The sequence below is a fragment of the Mus musculus genome, chromosome 6, assembly GCF_000001635.26.
Source record: "Mus musculus strain C57BL/6J chromosome 6, GRCm38.p6 C57BL/6J".
Lineage (NCBI taxonomy): Eukaryota > Metazoa > Chordata > Mammalia > Rodentia > Muridae > Mus > Mus musculus.
The window spans coordinates 29,162,842-29,179,965 of NC_000072.6; the positions used below are offsets into that span (position 1 = coordinate 29,162,842).

At 51.3% G+C, this 17,124-nt stretch overlaps 2 protein-coding genes across 4 annotated transcripts in view; both read right to left on the reverse strand.

The window, feature by feature from the left end:
• Positions 1-1,883, reverse strand: part of Rbm28 (RNA binding motif protein 28) — a 41,152-nt gene extending 39,269 nt beyond the window's left edge. Inside the window, exon 1 of the mRNA NM_133925.2 lies at positions 1,650-1,883. Within this exon, the coding sequence (NP_598686.2) occupies positions 1,650-1,767 (118 nt within the window). The 5' untranslated portion in view covers positions 1,768-1,883. The remainder of the gene's footprint in view (positions 1-1,649) is intronic.
• Positions 1,884-6,388: 4,505 nt separating this feature from the next.
• Positions 6,389-16,743, reverse strand: Prrt4 (proline-rich transmembrane protein 4). Of its 3 annotated transcripts, none has more exons than NM_001101443.1 (5): positions 16,616-16,743; positions 14,276-14,990; positions 14,062-14,166; positions 13,601-13,726; positions 6,389-8,727 (listed from the first exon to the last, which is right to left on the reverse strand). In NM_001101443.1, the coding sequence occupies exons 2-5, from the start codon at positions 14,925-14,927 to the stop codon at positions 6,902-6,904; spliced, it is 2,709 nt and encodes a 902-aa protein (NP_001094913.1). In that variant the 5' UTR covers positions 14,928-14,990; positions 16,616-16,743; the 3' UTR covers positions 6,389-6,901. The 3 variants fall into 3 exon arrangements, with proteins under 3 accessions (NP_001094913.1, XP_006505026.1, XP_006505027.1); XM_006504963.4 differs by lacking the exon at positions 16,616-16,743 and adding an exon at positions 16,182-16,582; XM_006504964.3 differs by lacking the exon at positions 16,616-16,743 and adding an exon at positions 15,543-16,152.
• Positions 16,744-17,124: the final 381 nt, after the last annotated feature.

The window sequence follows — 17,124 nt, forward strand, 5'->3', positions numbered from 1 at the left end:
AAAGGCATGCACCACCACGCCCGGCATTAATGTCCTTTTAAATGAATGTTTCTTTCTTGTTTTGTCTTTTGAGGACAACGTCTTATATAACCCAAGTAGGCCTCAACTTCCTGATCCTCCTGCCTCCACTTACTAAGTGCTGGGATTACAGTCAGATACCACCACTCCTGGCACAACATTAGTGTTGTAACATTTATTTACTTATGTGTGTGCAAAAGTATGGGAAAAATCTGGTAGGAGTTGGTTCTTTCTGTCTATCAGGTTGAAGTGGGTCCTGAGATCTCTTCTCGATGTACTCGTGAAAGTTGGACATAATTTATTCTTCTGCCAAGTCTTTCATTTTATCTGTCTCTCAATTAGATATTACTTTCAAACATGGGTGCTTCCTTCTACAATTGTTTGGGATTAAAGGTGTGTGCTGAAGCTGAGCCACACAACTAGAAATAGGATTTTCTAGTAAACACCACAATCTGAGGACTCAGTGTGATCGAATCTCCTGTCACACCTTCATTCACTTCCTCGTCACCCTGGCCACCAAGCTCTCTTCTCACACAAGGACATACTTGCTTTAATATCCTCAAGGTTGCTGTTTCCTGAATTCAGACTGTTTTATCCCCCCAGTTCTTAGTTCACTCTCCTCAAACAGGTCTTCCCTAGCCACCCTATCTACACACACACATTCCCTCTTTTGACTTTTCTCCTTAGCATAAATTTATCACCATTATCAACATATAGTTTGGCTATTTGTTGGCTGTCTTTCAAACCATAAGTGTATGAGAACAGAATCTGCGTCAGTGATTTAGTGTCACACACCTGTTGTATCCTAAGGGCAGCCAGCAATGTTCTAAAATACAGTTGGCATCCAACAAGTAATAAATAAATAAACAGATGAATGCATAGGATGTGCTAACGTGCTAATCAAACTGAGTCCTCTCACTAGCCAGATCAACTCCAGACCATTTAATGTCTTTAAAGATTATATTCCTTTATTTAAAAAAAATGGGGTTAAGGCTCTTTGTCCTATAAGATTGTTGAGAACATTAAGTAAGTTAACCCATGTCAAACTAAGCACTCTTCCGGCCTAGCAGCCATCTCAATAAGCCGCACTGGTGCTTTATTAAACGTTACTTTGGGATGTTTGTTGAAGACGGGGTCTCGCTATGTAATCCAAGTTGTCCTGAACTCGCTATTATATAGACCTGGCTGTCCTCGAATTACCAGCAATCCTCCTGCCACAGCCTTCCCAGATGCTGGGATTACTACCATTACTCCAAGCTAATGGGCCTGCGTTTGAACTCCTGAACACGCGTAATAAAGGGGAAAACGCAATGGAAACGTTAAGTGAGTGCTTTGCCTTTCATAAATCAACCTTATTGGCCGATCTCCAGCTGAGTCCGTTTAGAAAAGAATCTTAGCTCCCGGTCCCGTACTTCTGGAGAGAGCAAAGAACTTGCTGGGATGGCTCACGTCATTAATCGGAGGATTCAGGAGGCAGAAGCACACGGGCTACCGGTAGCGAATCCGAGGCCAGTTAGGGCTAAAGAGTGAGAGCCCTGTCTCAAAACAAACAGATCATAACTATAGAGCTCCCTGAAATTGGGTTGTTCCCATACCTTTGCACATGCCCTCTGCACCATCCCACTCCTTACCTTTCTCTGTCACCACGAAGCACTGCTTCACCGGACCCACCTGACTGAACAGCTCTTCCAGCTGATCGCTGCGAGCCGAGGGCGGGAGACGGCCCACGAATAAAGTCAGACCGGCCATGAGACCGAGAGACAAGCGCGTGAGGCTGCGAGCACCTCACGCCGGCGCGAGCGAGGGCTGGGATGAGCTCTGGCAGGAAGGCGGTGCCGAGTTGCCGGGAAATTCAGGAAGTCCTCTTTGCTCAAAAGAGTCCGGGAGGAAACGCAGACTGGAAGGAATAGTTCCGGAAAGAAAAAGAAAAATGACGTCCTGGGGGCGGAGCTTCTTGAACGACGGTCTCTGTGCAGTCCCAGCACCGCCCCCGCCACTGGGGGAAACTTGACATCAACAGCTTAAAATTCTCTTAAAATCTTTCATTTAGGAACTCGACCCCAAATTCACCAAAGCAGGCAGAAGTCATTTTCCCCCTAAGCCTGCCCTCATCTGACATAGAGTGGGTGTTCAATAAGTTTTTTTCTGAAGAGTTGCCACATATCACGCGGGGGGAAAAAAACACATATGCAAAACGTCATAGACACAAGCATGTAACATACATAATTTGAACTAGTCACATGTCCTCAGAAAACATGAGACAAACTGTCACTTGGCCGCAGAGACAAATTGTATCTACTAAAATCCCCAGAGAACAAATACTACGTACGAAATCATATTTTCAATTCTTACTGATTGAGCTCCTACTTATATATTAGGAGTAAAATTCATTGCCGAAAAAAAAAGACATGGTCCCTGCCGTCATATAAAATAGAGTCCAGAGTGAGAGACAGACGTTTATTTTTAAAATCTTACAAAATCTCTGCAAGATCACATCAGAGCACACGGAAGCCAAACATAACACCCAGCTATATGCACAGACCTAGGATGCACTGCTGCCCAGAGACAGAAGATCTTCATTTATGTCTGTTTATCAGACAGACTGGAGGCTACCCACAGTGTTTAACACTCAGTGGGCTTCACTGTCTGTCTTACATGGAAAAATGCTGTGCTTGCAGAATGCCTAGCTGCAAAAAGTACCCTAGGCACTTTTAAAGTCTTTACTTTTAAGTTACAACAGCTCAGTAGGTAGAAAACACCACAAAAGATGAAAGGCACAGTGAAAATCCCCAAGAGTTATCCACATTCAATATAATGGATGGACGGATGGATGGATGGATGGATGGATGGATGACGTGTAGGTAGTAGTGGTGGGAGGAATGTGCTAAGCATGAAATTTATGAAGTCCTAGTAGGCTTCAAATAATTAATATGTGCTTTTAGAAAAAGAACCCCCACCACAGTTATATTTTAAATAGATAAATCAGAAGAAAAGGCACTGAAATACAAAACAGATTGTCAAGGCTACCATAAAGTCGATCCTATCTTACATAAAAAGTAAAGTGGGCAAAAGAAGTAGAATCTTTTAAACAAAATTGGTTTGGAATTCCACATCCTCCTCAAGAATCAAATTCTAAGTGGGGCAGTGGTGGCGCACGCCTTTAATCCCGGCACTCGGGAGGCAGAGGCAGGCGGATCTCTGAGTTCGAGGCCAACCTGGTCTACAAAGCAAGTTCCAGGACAGCCAGGGCTACACAGAGAGACCCTGTTTCGGAAAACAACAACAACCAAGAATCAAATTCTATCCTCAAATACAAACTTGTATTGGGGGACCTAGTCATAGCTGTGGTAGATAAAGGGGGAAGAATTTAATATCCATTTGTAATCCTCCTCTCCCCTCAACAAACAAACAAACAAACAAACAACCGTTCTAAATACCCTAAGTCCAATTTTTCCTTAAAGGACAAAGACTAAACTGTTTCCCTACATCCATCAGGGGGCAGCATATACCCATAGTCAGGGTTCTGTGTCCCTCAGAATACACAGTAAAACTGAGCCTTCTCATCTTCCCCTTTATTCAGATGTGGATCCCCCATCTGTCTCCTGCCTCCTCCCCTTCTAGCCATGCATATCAGGAAGGGCATATGGTTCTTCAGCCAAGAATATTTGCTCATCCATCTACTCAGGACTCATGCAGTGTTCTTTATTAAATAGCAGGAGTCATGGAACCCTGCAAGGTGGCTTCCAAGGGAAATAAACTGCAGACCTATCCCTCATCCATCACTGTAGTGAAGCCTGGGAAGGAAAGAAGAGAAGCCTGGGATGTCCTTAGGCTTTCCCTCTGGCTCCACTCCTCACTCTCCCCAAAGGCTGAGCCTTCTATAAGATTAGGTAGTTCTTATTCTCCCCACTTCTCACAACTGTAATAATTGTTTGTGCTATAATGACTCTTCTATTAGTGCTTGCCTTTCCTCTGCATATCAAACATTCATAGTTTGTTTCCTTCTCTGCCTTTTTCAGTCTCATCACCTGATATATTTGAGCCTTCAACAAATAATTTTAAGGGAGTGGATTAATTCATGAATGAATGAAAGTTTATCATTCAGACCCTCCAAGTACCGATATTGAAACTGTAGGATGTATGCATTAGGATCTAACTCTATTCCTTCTGAGAAGCCTGCTTTGGGTAAGAAATAAGGCACAAGATAAAATGCGCAGCTAACTGAAGTCTTGGCTTCTTTGTGTGTGAAAAAGCTAGGGATTTGTTTTAATTTTTAAAAAGATTTTATTTATTTTATGAGTACACTGTAGCTGTCCTGAGCCATACCAGAAGAGGGCATCGGATCCCATTACAGATGATTGTGAGCCACCATGTGGTTGCTGGGAATTGAACTCGGGACCTCTGGAAGAGCAGTCGGTGCTCTTAACGGCTGAGCCATTTCTCCAGCCCAGGGATTTTTTTTTAATTTTGTTTTTATTTTTATTTGTAGGGGTGTGTGTGGATGAGAGATGTGTACACGAAGGACAAAAGACATCATCAGATCTCCTTGGTTTGAAGTTGATGGTGATTGCGAGTAGCTCAAGGTGGGTGCCAGAAACTCAAGTTCTCTGAAGTTAAAAAAAAAAAAAAGTTTTAACTGGGAGTGATTTATATGAAGGAAAATTAACAAAGTGTCGGATCTGGTGAGTACTGAGAAATGTTCCTCTGGCCTCCTTTCTCATCAGCTGCATTCAGAGCTCTCAGACGAGAAAAAAGCAAGTATCTGTGAGAGATGAACGGAGTCAGACTGGATGGGGAGGCTCCAGATTTGACTGCTGTGCTCAGGGGAGAGAAGTACATGGAGCCAATTAGATTCAGTGAGGAGAATGGGAAAGACCAAGCAGCTGGAGAGGATGAGTGTGAGGAAGGGATGACAGAGGGGCTGGGTGTAAGCGGAAGCAGAGGACAGGCAGCTGGGAGGGGCAATGGGGTAAGAAGGAGACAATTTCCCAGAGCAGCAAGCATCCCTTGCATGACACAATGCAGTGCCAATGCCGGGCCCACTGCAGCCACTATGACACCCAGTGAGAAATGCCTGTAATTAGGAAACTGGCAGTTCTCTGGGCCTCAGCCCAGAGTGAGGATGCAGCAAGAATGTCTGAGCCACACTGAGCCAGGTGATGGAGGAGGCACGGTCAGGACCACTCCAGGTCCATCCCTCAGCCTCACCTGCACTGCTGCTTCAAATTTCTCTTCTCTATCAGGACTCTTACCCTCCCTTAGATGGTCCTGGCTTCCCTCCTCCCTCTGAGGTCTTGAGGCCCTGGATACTGTCCTCAATCAAGACAGATCTTCATCTGCAGGGAACAAGAGCTTCAGCCCCTCCCCACCTCCCTTTCTGTATTCCTTTTGGCTCCTTGGCGCCTATCTCCAAACTCCATGAGCTGGTGATCCAAGTTTGGTGCATGTGTGATTGTGTGTGTGTGTGTGTGTGTGTGAGAGAGAGAGAGAGAGAGAGAGAGAGAGAGAGAGAGAGAGAGAGAGAGAGATTAGGAAGCTTCCTGTTTGTTTGTTTTTTTTTTCCACTTTGATCTTGATGTGTATGCCTCTCCAGGTCTCTATGTGATATGCAGGACATCCGCCAAACACTGCCAGCTTTTCATTTTCAAACCTGATCCAAGACCCTGCCACCGTAAACCATTACATTTTAGCCAGATGACAAATGCAGAGTATATATAACTGGAGGCTAAATGCTTCAGGAAAGGGGCAGATACGCTGTAGCTGGTGGCTGGATGTGCTAATGGGTCCCTGCAGGGTGATCTTTCTTTGAGAACTGAGCTGGGGCTGGGGCAAGAGGTGGGCAGTGAAGACAGATTTTTCTCTACTGAGGATCAGAGATGAGAGCTCTGTGGGAAATGGGGATGAGGTCCTTGTAAGACCAGCCTCAAAGACTCCCTGTTGATGAGAATAGACAGCTTCCTCTTTGCAAATTCTTATGGGAACTTGGCAGACAGGTTGTTGGCTGGCCCAACGGAAGCAATCAGGCCCTTTAACAAGTGTGCCCCCATTTCTATGAAGATCTTTATTATTAACTAGCTCCTAGGAAGCTATCTCCTAAGATCTGATGCAGGGCTCCTGTGGACAAAGGCATTTTGCCAAGTGCTAAAGAGTCTCTGACTCCCACCTCTCAGGACCCTGTCTCCTTTAGGAAAAGACATTTGCCAGGCAGTCAGATGAGCGGCTTCCAAGGGCTTGTCTCAAGACTCATTCCCCAGAAGAGTCCTCATTTTCGTGTGAAGGTCCCTGGGAGTCTGAGGTAGAAACTCTGGTGGAGCTGCTGAGGTTGTAGCTGCCCCCCCCCCCAAGCTTTTCCAAGAAGGTCAGAACATTCTCCTCTGAAAAATATTTTATTGATACATTGACTCTGAAAACGCTCATTTCCCAATCAGTTGCGATAAAGTCTGTTGGGCCACAGCTCCATCGTTAGGGAACAGTTCCATGAAGAGATGGCAGAGGTGGGTATGAAGCCCAGACAGGGCACTATAAGCCTTTTGAAGATAGCTGTTTCACTCAGCACCAGGGTAAGGGACATGGTGGTCAGGAGTGGAGCACCTTGGAGCTTTATTGCTGGTGACAGCCAAGGAAAGTAGAACCCTGCCACCCTAAAGTTGCAGCTAGGGGCATTAGCACCCCATGGCTCCAGAGAACTTGGCACTGATTCCCAATGCATAGAGCCTGGTTGCTGACCCACCCACCCAGGGGCCCCTGGATGGGAAAGAATCAGAGTTATCTGAACCAGGCAGAATTGGAGAATTGTTACAGTGAGGAGGTCTTGAGCAGATCAGATGCCAGAAAGTGGAGAGGGGGGGGGGGGCAAAGACTTGGCTGTGAGATAGCTGCCTTTTCACAGGTCTATGGTGTCGCTGCCCATGCTCAGCTCATCAATCTGTCGACAAGCATCCAGGAATTGCTCTTGCAGCAATGCCTCCTCAGCCTGCAGTTCAGAAGCATGTTCTGGGGAGTCGCGGGAGGGTGGGGATAGGGCCTGGTAGGATCCTGAGGCTGGGAGGCTGGGGCTGCTTTCTGAGGGCCGCGGGGGACTGAGGACACAGACTAAGGGACAGCGAGGGGGCCTGTCGGGGCTGGAACACAGAAGCATGGACGAGCTGTCCCGTGAGAGTCCACACAGAGAGCCAGATGAGGCGCTGCTGCCGGGAGGCCAGGCCCCGGGAGAGGGAAGCTCAGGAGGTGCTGGGGATCCAGGGACATTCTCGGACTTCTCACTGGGTCCTGCCCCTATCTTGTTCCCCAATGAGATGGTGCGGTAGAGACCGAGCCCAGGCAGGGCTTCCCCAAAGGCAGGGCCCTGAAAGAGACCAGGAGCCAGAAGTGCCTCGCTGCAGAGGGCTTCCTCGATGCTGCGCCGCAGGTTGATAGGTGAGGGCGGGCGGAAGTCCACGGTGCAATCGCTGCTAGGGGAGGAGGCTGTTGACTGCGTTGGGTTGGCCCCGGCACCTTCAAAGCCCCGGCAGCCGCCACCTTGGAGAAGGAGATCGGGACCTGGGCCTGCTAGAGCGCATAGCTGCAGCAGCTCTGCGTCCCCACGCGCGATCGCGCTACCCAGGGGCTCCTTGTCCGGGATTCCGGGGACCCAGCCTCCTGGCAGCAGCGGAGCAGCGTGTCCCGGAGACAATCGGAAGAGCTTGGCCCAGCAGCGCCGCGGCACACGTGGGCTGCAGAGCGCTGGGTAGAGACCAAGCAGCGCTAACGGGAGCGCGACGCCCACCTCGCCCAGACGCAGACCTAGCTGGAAAGCCCACCAGGGCCAGGGCCCCTCCAAGCCTGCTTGGCTTCCGTAGCCCAGGGCGTGAAGCACCTCGTAGCCCTGCAGGGCTCCGCTCAGCAGCCCAAAGGTCCCGGCCACCGGGGCTGTGCGCGCCGCTCGCCTCCAGGACTCCCGCGGGGCGAAGGGACTGCGCACTTGCGGGACAGGGGTAGCACCCTTAAAGCCAGCCCCTCCCAAGGGTGCTCCGGCCCTCCGCCGCCGGCCGCCCCAACAAGAGAGTGCCAGCAGGAGCCCCGACAGGAAGGCAGCGAGAAAGGCGTGCAGACCGCGGGAGGCGAGCCGCAGCGGCCGCAGCGGGCGGTGCACGGCGCTCCCCAGGGCGGCCGCCGCCGCCAACCCCAGCCCCAGCAGCAGCAGCGCCGCTAAGCCGGCGGGGCACCTCGGAGTGCGCGGTCGGGCCAGGAGCAGGCAAGCCAGCCCCAGACCTGCAGCTAGGCAGGGCAGCGGAAGGTCCTGCAGCAGTAGCCAGACGAGAGTCGGCAGCCGATCGCGATGCCCGTAGGCGTCGTAGAAGAGCGGGAAGGCCCGAGTGGTCCCCGCGGAGAGCAGCAGCAGATCCAGCAACGCCAGGCAGGGGGCGCCTGGCGGACAGCGCCAGGGCAAGAGGGCCAGAGCTAACAGAGCCAGCAGAGCCACCAAGCCGAAGAGAGCTCCTGCTCCATATACATGGGCCTCCCAGGCCAGACCCCAGCGAGCCCTAGCCTCTGCCCAGTCGGCCTCCAGGGTCAAGAAGAAGAGAGGCAGCGGGGAGGCAGGCGGCTGTCCCAAGTCATCCAGCAACTCTGGCTCACTACAAGAGCCTGGCTCACATCCAGGCTGTGTTGAAGGATTCCCGAAGCTGGCAGGAGAGAGTTCATCTGGGCCAGAAGTGGAGACAGTGGGGTCTGTGGACAGAAAGCGTTTGGCTGGAGCCGTTAGCAGGACCCCACCCCCACCCCCACCCCACCCCCGCGCCCTGCCTTCCCAGTCCTCAGCTAGAAATCTGAATTTCTTCTATAAGCTGATTTTTGCTTCTCCTCCCAGAACCCCATCTTCCAGGCTGAAGCTTTCAGCGACCACTCTCCTCCCATTTGTACTGTTCATTCCACACACACCCTCAATCATTCCTTGATTTTATCAGGTTGGCGGAGAGGTTTTCTTAAGAAGTTACAGGACTTTACAACTGGAAGGAGGTGTGTGGATGCCCCCCTCCAGTCCAAATCCCACACCAGTAAAGACGTTATATGAGAATACAGTTTTTGTTCCCTTTGCACACGTATGAAACTCCATGCTTAAGTGGTTTGTGGCATATGGAAGGCACTGAGTAGTTTCCATTGAATACATGAAACTCACTTTTTATCAGAAGAAGAAACTGAGGTTCTGCAGAAGGACTTGTCCAAGGTCACAAATAATCAGAGCGCCAGGACCCAGATCTGAGTACCAATCTGCATCCCTTTCCCACAATAACCTGTCACAGGTACTAATATGCTTCTCTTCTCTCTCCCAACACACATACATGCTCGCACACATGCACATCTGACTCTAAACCTCGTCTAGGACTAGGAGAGACCTTCACATGTCCCTTTTCAATACTCTCTTGTCCCTATTCACGGAACATGCATGAACAATGCATGCACTCACAGAGCGGGAAAAGAGGTAAGAGTCTCCTGCCCTAGCATTCTAAGGAGAACACATCTTATTAAGTGTCCTTCCTACAAGCTACACCCCAATGCTCAGCCACTGATTGGCAGTAGCTTCCCCATCCTGACTCACCTACAAAACCATTAGTCAAGGGCTGTTTTTGTTGTTTCTTTTGTTGGTTTTATGAGACATGGTCTCACATTGTAGTCTCTCCCCTGGAACAATTAGAGGGAATCACATGGAGCAATATGCTATCTAGATAAGTGAACCCCTCAGGTGTGCTGGAGTCTGCTAACTGAGGCTCTGGCTCATCCTCTGCCCCGACATGTCCCACATCTCTTGTGGAAAGGGAAGTCTGTCAAGATTGGAAGGGATTAAGACCCTTGGTTCTGCTCTCTTGGAGCAAGAGGAGCTCTAAAAAGGTTAGACTCAAGATCCTCCTATGGCCAAACAGAAAAAAACTGTGCTAGAAGTTGATCTCTTCCTGCACCTCCAAGTTTCAGCAGGACTACACCCGAAGGCAAGGAAAAAAAACTGGAAGAAGACAAGGTAGTAATGAAGGATAGAGGTGGCCACACAGGGATGGGGAGGAGGGCAGGAGATAGGTGTGTGCTGGGGAGTAAGGATCTCTGATGATTACACTCTTGCTCCAATTGCCTGCCCATGCCCCAGCTATCCCCCAGATGGAGAACAGACGAACACCCACCCCAGGCTGTTCTCTCACATGCTGAAGACAACAAAAATCTGCAGAAGAAAACGTAGTGAAGTCCCAGGCAGCTCAAGAGACAGAAGGGAAGAATTGGACAATTAGAAAAGTCGTGGAGGTAGCAACCGGAAACTTAAATGCAGAGCTTCCTGCCTGCTACAAGCGGCAGCATGCATATTGGTTCCCACTATGTTACGTTCCTCAAATCTGAACTGGGTAAGAATAACTATTACCCAGAACAGTCATGAAGATAAATGAGGTGTGTTCCCGGTATGGAAAAAAAAATCATTCAATATATAATTCTGGCTAGTATCGTAACTGGCTAATGTTCATCTGGGATCAATTATTTTGTTTATGTGTGATCAGCTCTGACCTCAAATTAGTTCTTTTTTAAAGCTCTATTTTATTGGTAATTCTGTGTGTTGGATATTTACAAGTGAGTGCATGTGCCCACAAAGGCCAGAAGAGGCGTTGAGCGCCCTGGAGCTGGAGTTATGGACAGTTGTGAGCTATCCAGTCTGGGTGCTGGGAATCAACCTGACTCCTTTATAAGAGCAGTGTGTGCTTTTAACACAGTGTGTCGCCAGCCCCATAGGTTAGTGCTTGGTTTAACAGCTTAAGTCTATGGTCTATGTGGAGAGCCCTTAGCACATCTGAAACTTGTTTAGAAAGACAACAGAGAATCCACGGAGTGAATAGCAATCTCTTGTCTCATTCAGTCTGTGCTGTTTGAAGGACACTAACATAGTGTTATGCTACCCTCTCCCCAGTGGCCATTCAGTTGGAAACAGGAAGCCTGCTGGTCAGAGGAGGCACCAGCCTGGAGTCAGTGCATCAGACTAATACGCCATTCTTCTCATTTTCCTGCCCCACTTTGACATCCTGGTCAAACCTACTGCTCCTAAGTTGCTGGATTACCTTGGTTTCCTTTGGCCCATGTCTGTCCCTACCTGTGGTTCCTCAGGCTCCTCTCTGTGCTTAGCATACAGACACATGCTCTCAGAGACCATGTACACTTCTCACACGTGGGCCACGTGAAACCCCATTTCTCACCTGTGTCTCCCCAAGCAGGATCGCCAATAGAGCAAACTTCAACAATTATAAAATCCAGGAGAGAACATAGGCAGAGCACAAGAGACATCTCAAGTATCAGAGACGGACTTCTCAATACGGAACAGTGCTCCTATGGACCAGAGTTTGTCCCGAGAGCCCCAGTGTGGACGGAGGCAGGAGAGAGGCAGCCTAGCTTCTGCCTCTGACGGCACCACTTGTCCTCGTCTCTTTTCTCTCTCTCCATTTGTAGCCTCCTCAGAAACTACCTTGAGTTTCCCCTAGAAGACAGTGGTCCTGAGTTCCCTCTGTCCTCAGGAGATGGATCCTGAGCGGGCCACCCCTTCAGGGAGAGTCCACCCCGTCCTTGTGGCCCTTGACCTCAGGAGTGAGAGAAAAGATGGGATGTCAGCATGAGTAATTGTCGGGGAGGCAGGGCTGGCTAAGGAGGGGGATGGGAAACGATAAGCCAGGTCCAGGAGAAGCCAGGTCTGATTATCCACCAGCTGCCCAGATCAAAGGGCCGCGGAATCAACTCTGGATGCTGGAAGCTGCAGCCCGTTTAATGGTTTGGCTGCATCCTTCTCCCTACCCCCAACTCCAGCATTGTGAAGGGCTGATACTCTGCAGCAGTAACACTGGAAATATTTAACAGCTGGATAGCACAGGCACTGGTCATTCATAGCCCAGTATGGCCAGAGAGCAGAGGGACAACAATGAGGACTTATCAATGGGCCTAAAGTCCTTGGATATGGGAGAGCCCACTATGAAATTTCAATGTGTAAATACAAGCCATGGTTCAGAAAAAGGGGACCCAGTGCAAAGGAGCCCTATATCAAAATACAGTGCAAGTGACACTTGAGTTAGAACTATCCTAGGATGCTTGGTATGGTAAGAGACACCTAAAATAGCAGCACTTGTGAGGTAGAAACAGGAGGATCAGGAGTTCAAAGCCAGCCTCAGCTGCAAAGCCAGTTTGAGGCAGGCCTGAGCTACCTGAGACCTTATCTTAAAACAAAACAAAATAGATTATATTTGTTACAAGTTTGATCTCCTCTCTCTCTCTTTCTCTCTCTCTCTCTCTCTCTCTCTCTCTCAAAGGTTAACCCAGGCTTCTCAGTTTATGCAAGAGGAGCAGCAAGAAGAGACTGGACTCCTGCAATCACCAGTGAGGCGGAGGTGGGGAGAGGGGGGGTTGTGGGACTGCCTCTGATACTGTCCAGACTCATTAAACCTGCCTGGCCAGCACTGTCACCCAGGCTGACAGAATGCCAGCCAGCATCTATCCCCTGAGGCAGAGAGCTGCCCCCCACCCACAGCAGATCTTGCCGCTGCTGCACATGAATCGCACAGTGGCCATTTCTTGCACACCACAGAAGGATATGATGATGATGGCTGAAGAACAGCATAAAATACAGAAAGGATTGTCAGGGTTGGGGCTGGAAGAAGCCAGAGCTTCTTCGTGGCTGAGCTTAGGACAGAGTAGCTTAGATGTTTCACAGACACAGCAAGTCTTTAGAAGAACAAAGCTGGGCTGGAAGTCCCTACCCATGGCTTCCACGGCCTCATTTAGCAAAGCTTCTCTTTGAGCATCCCTGCCCTCTGCCCTGGGAACTCTGTCGTCCCATCAGCAGATGGGGCCAAGGCCAGGATATCTGCACGGCTGAATCTGAAAGTGTATTTGGGGTGCAGTGTGAGCACGAGGCTAAGTTAAGGAGCACTGTTCAGTGAGTTTCTACTTGGTATCCAGCAAGGGTTTACACTATCTGGAGACATTAGAATTTCACAAACACACACACACACACACACACACACACACACACACCACAAAGTGTTCTATTATCAGACCCTATATAAGTGAGAAGACTTAGGCTCAAAGAGGTCAAATGTTTCCTTGGCACCATTAACCTGTCTAGGTGCATGTTCTGAAAGGCTCCCTGGAGCAAAGGTGGCACCTGTCTGTTCATGGTTCTCTCTTTAATGTCTTCTCTGTGAAGGGCTCAGCCATGTCCAGGTCTGACAACATGTCATGGCAGATCAAACAGCAGAGGGGAAAACTCCAAGGCTGAGCAGAGTGGAGGTAGGAAGGGAGACGAGGCACCCAAGATGGAGCGGAGGGAGAGATGCTGCAGAGACCATGAAGTAGCTCCTGCCTCTGCTAGTTGGCTCTGACTCACCTACAGCAGCAGACACCTCAGAGAACACTTCCCTAACTCCATGTAGTATCTTCCCAGACAATACCTGTTAGATTATTAATATATAATTGCTCCATGGTGACAATGAAGGGAGAGGTGGTATGGTTATGAGGGCAGTGACATAGGAAGGTCCCGGGACCTTCAGTGTGACTGCAGTGTGTCAAATACAAACGTTTGCATGCTCACCTTGTTGCACTGGTGTTGTCTTGACTGAGGCAGAGCTCGGGGAAGCCACTGAATCCAACAGGCTTGGGCTTGAGAACTTCCTTTCCAGGAGGGGTGGAGGACGCGACCCCGTGGTGCCAAAGAGCCCTGTAAAAAGAAGCAGATGGAGCTCAAATGCCATCCTACCAGCTAGCCGTGGCTTTGAGACTTTGGAGGAAATTCTATCCTTCCTCTGAGCTTGTCTTAAGAGAATCCTTGCCCCAGGGCCAGTAGCCACAGGTACTCCACGAACAAGTACCAAATCAGAATCAATATAGCAAAGAGACTGCTTCCCCAAGGAACACCAACCAGCCCTTGTCCCGGAGCCTGGATAAAGCAATACAGACATTCCCCAGGCCAAGAAAGGTGATGATGGTCACACCACAGACCACTAGCTCAGCTGATGTCATGCAGATGTTTGTGACAATAAAGCCAGCACTCACCAGGAGAATCTGACACTTCAAAAGCAAAACTTGGATGTGCTGTTGTGCCTGGGTAACTCTGCCTTGAGAAGTTCCGGAGTGGGGACACAGTGGTACCAAAGAACCCTGCAAGAGGCGTCTGGGATGAAGTTGCCTCCTATCTATCAGTGGACAGGGTATATAAATTCATCAACATGCCCAGCAAAGATTCACCTCAAATGGAGTGGTTACTTACCAAAAGGTCCCAGGCGCCCAGCAATCTCTGCCAGGCTGGCCCGCAGGCTGGGCAGCAGAGGTAACGACCGATGACCAAGAGTGGGGGCTGCACCTGCTCTTAAAGCTACATCAAACTTCAGCTCAAGCTCACTCTGATGAGGCCTGGGAGCACTGGTTGGAGGTGCTGTCGCTGTCAGAGCAGTGGCCCAGGTCACGGTGCCCATCCTAGGTTGAGAGTGAGCAGTGGGCCGCTTGGTGGGCCCTGAGAGGCGGGATGTGGATTCGGGAGGCAGGGAGGAAGCCCAGGGTGTAAAGCTGCCTTCAGCAGAGCCCCACTCTGGGAGGTAGTTCCCAGGGGACCCCACCAGCAGTTCCCAAAGGGGATCAGTCCTCAGATCGCCTTCCTCCTCTTCCTCAGACTCCTGGCCTAGTCCAGGAGAGAGAGGATGGGTCTCGGTGACAGGATTTCCCCAGACAGCAGCAGGTCCCCGGAGATGGAATTTGAAGTTTAGCCCCAGGTTGAGAGAGAGCATAGAGGCCTCACTCTGAGGTGGTGGGGTCAGAGTAGTAAGAGGGGCACCTGGTACAGAGGAAGCAGGCTGTGGACCCACAGGTACGGCAAGCAGGACCCAGCAGAACAGCCCCAGCTCCAGGCAGCTGCGGCCTGCCATGGCCCCACCTGGCTCAGCAACGCGGGTGGGCAGGGAGCTCACTTCTTCAGCAGCTCAGGGGTCCTAGAGGGAGAAGTGCTGGGAGTCAAGGCCTCCACCCGCCTCTTCCCGGATCAGATGCCCCAGGCAATGGCTCTAATCACAGAGAAGCAGGTGCAGGAACACAGGCAACGTGTTCTGCCTAAAAGAGGCATGGCAACTCTTCTTGCCAGCCCCCTCTCCACTACCTGCAGGCTCCAGGGCAAATCTCTTCCCTGCACACACTACCGCCATGCACACCCAGCCTTCCCACAAGGGGGCCTGATGTCTGACCAGAAGTCTGACTACAAGCAGGAGCCTCATCCTGAGCCAGAACAGAGGGAATCAACTTAACCTCCCAGAGGCAGATTCCCTCCCTCCTCACCCACCCCTCTACCCAGCTTTCTCCATCCCCCACCCCCCATCTCTCAAATATCTACTGAGGCCCACTGTATATCAAGCATCGTCCCAGTAATACAGTGGTAAAGAATGCAGACCCTTCCGGTTCGCTCCTGATCCCCACCTCCAGACCCAGCAAGAAACCACTGGTGCACAAGGCCCTCAGAAAGGGCAGGTCACAAGCCTGAGTGATCTGACCTGCAAGGCCATACAGCCAGCGAAGCAGGGTCCCGGGCCTAGCAGAGGCTCTCCGGAGCCTTTCCCCTCTTTCTAGGGGTTTGGCCTGCAGCTACCCTCCCCATGACCTCAGGAGTTTTTGAGGGAGGGACCATTAACCCTTTCTGGCTCCGTAGGAAAGGAGGTCAGGCAGGCAAGCTCGGTAAGGGGCAGCAGCTGCAGAAAGGCTACCCCCCTCCCCAGAACACATCTGGTGGGGGAAGGGAGAATGAACCAGGGACACACGTGCACCCAGTACCCTTACATCACACACACACACACACACAGCCGCACCTAGCACCCGTGACACACTCACCCACGCACCCTTCACACACTCCTGCACATATACACACTCCACCCTGATGCGCCCCTTTCCCTCCTACGTAGGCTCGCTCTCTCTCTCTCTCTCTCTCTCTCTCTCTCTCTCTCTCTCTCTCTCTCTCTCTCTCTGCATATGCAGTCAGCAACACACACAATCCTAACACACTGTACATATACACCACACACCATCATTTCTATCAACCCCATCTCACGCCCCTTACACACCCACCCCTCGCAGGCACACAAGCACACGCGCGTGCGCACACCACACTCCCGCTTCCCCAGTCCAGACCGACGGACCTGCTTCTCTCGCTCGGGCGAGTCCCCGGGGCCAACCCCCGGGAGAAGGGGCACCCTGGCTCAGGGGGCCCCAGCAGGGCAAGGCTCGGCGAGTCTAGCCTGTTCTCCGTTGCGCCCAAAGCCGGGACTCGAGCTCAGAGTCCCCGGATTCCCTTTGGCTTGCCGGGCGATCGCAGCAGCTGCCGGTCTGTCCCCGGCTGGGTCTGCGACCCGCAGCGCTCTTAGCAGGCGGCGGGCGGCCGGGCTGCGCTCGCGATCCGCACTCCGCTCCCTCCCCGCGGCGCCGCCTCCTGGCTGTGAGCCCGGCTCCCCGGCCCAGCGCCCGCGCCCGGGCCCCGCAGCTGCCGGGCTTCTTGCAGCCCTCCCCGCTGCCTCCCGCGCCCTCCCTCCTCTCCCTCCTCCTAGCCCGCCCGCTGTTCGCGGTCCGCCCCTACCCGGGCCGGCAGGCGGGCGCGCACATCAGCGCGGAGCCACGGCCACCTCGCTGCTCCGGCCCCACGCGCACTCATTCACCCAGCGCTGCCAATCAGCTGCGGGAGAGTCGGTGCCTCGTTCTCAGCCTGGCGCTGGCAGCCACAGGCTCGGAGGACAGCCCAACGCACACACCCACAAGCACGCCATTCCCGAGAAACACCCTCAGGCGAGGGCACTGGGCGCGCGCGCGCACACACACACATTCACACGCACACAAGTACGTGCACACATGCAACAGTAGTCTGGCATAGGTTAGTATCCCAAGCAATCAAAATCCACTCCGTTGAACCCTGGATAAAGACTTACTGCTCTCCCTTACAACAATGGGAACAAATGTGTTCCCATTTTAGAGATAGATAAGTCCCCAGAACTTATCAAATTGCTTAAGATTGCTCAGTTTGGCGGAGACTTGAACTCAGTCTTTCTGCTTGCCTTCTTCACCACCTGGTGGTTTGCAAACATACAACCA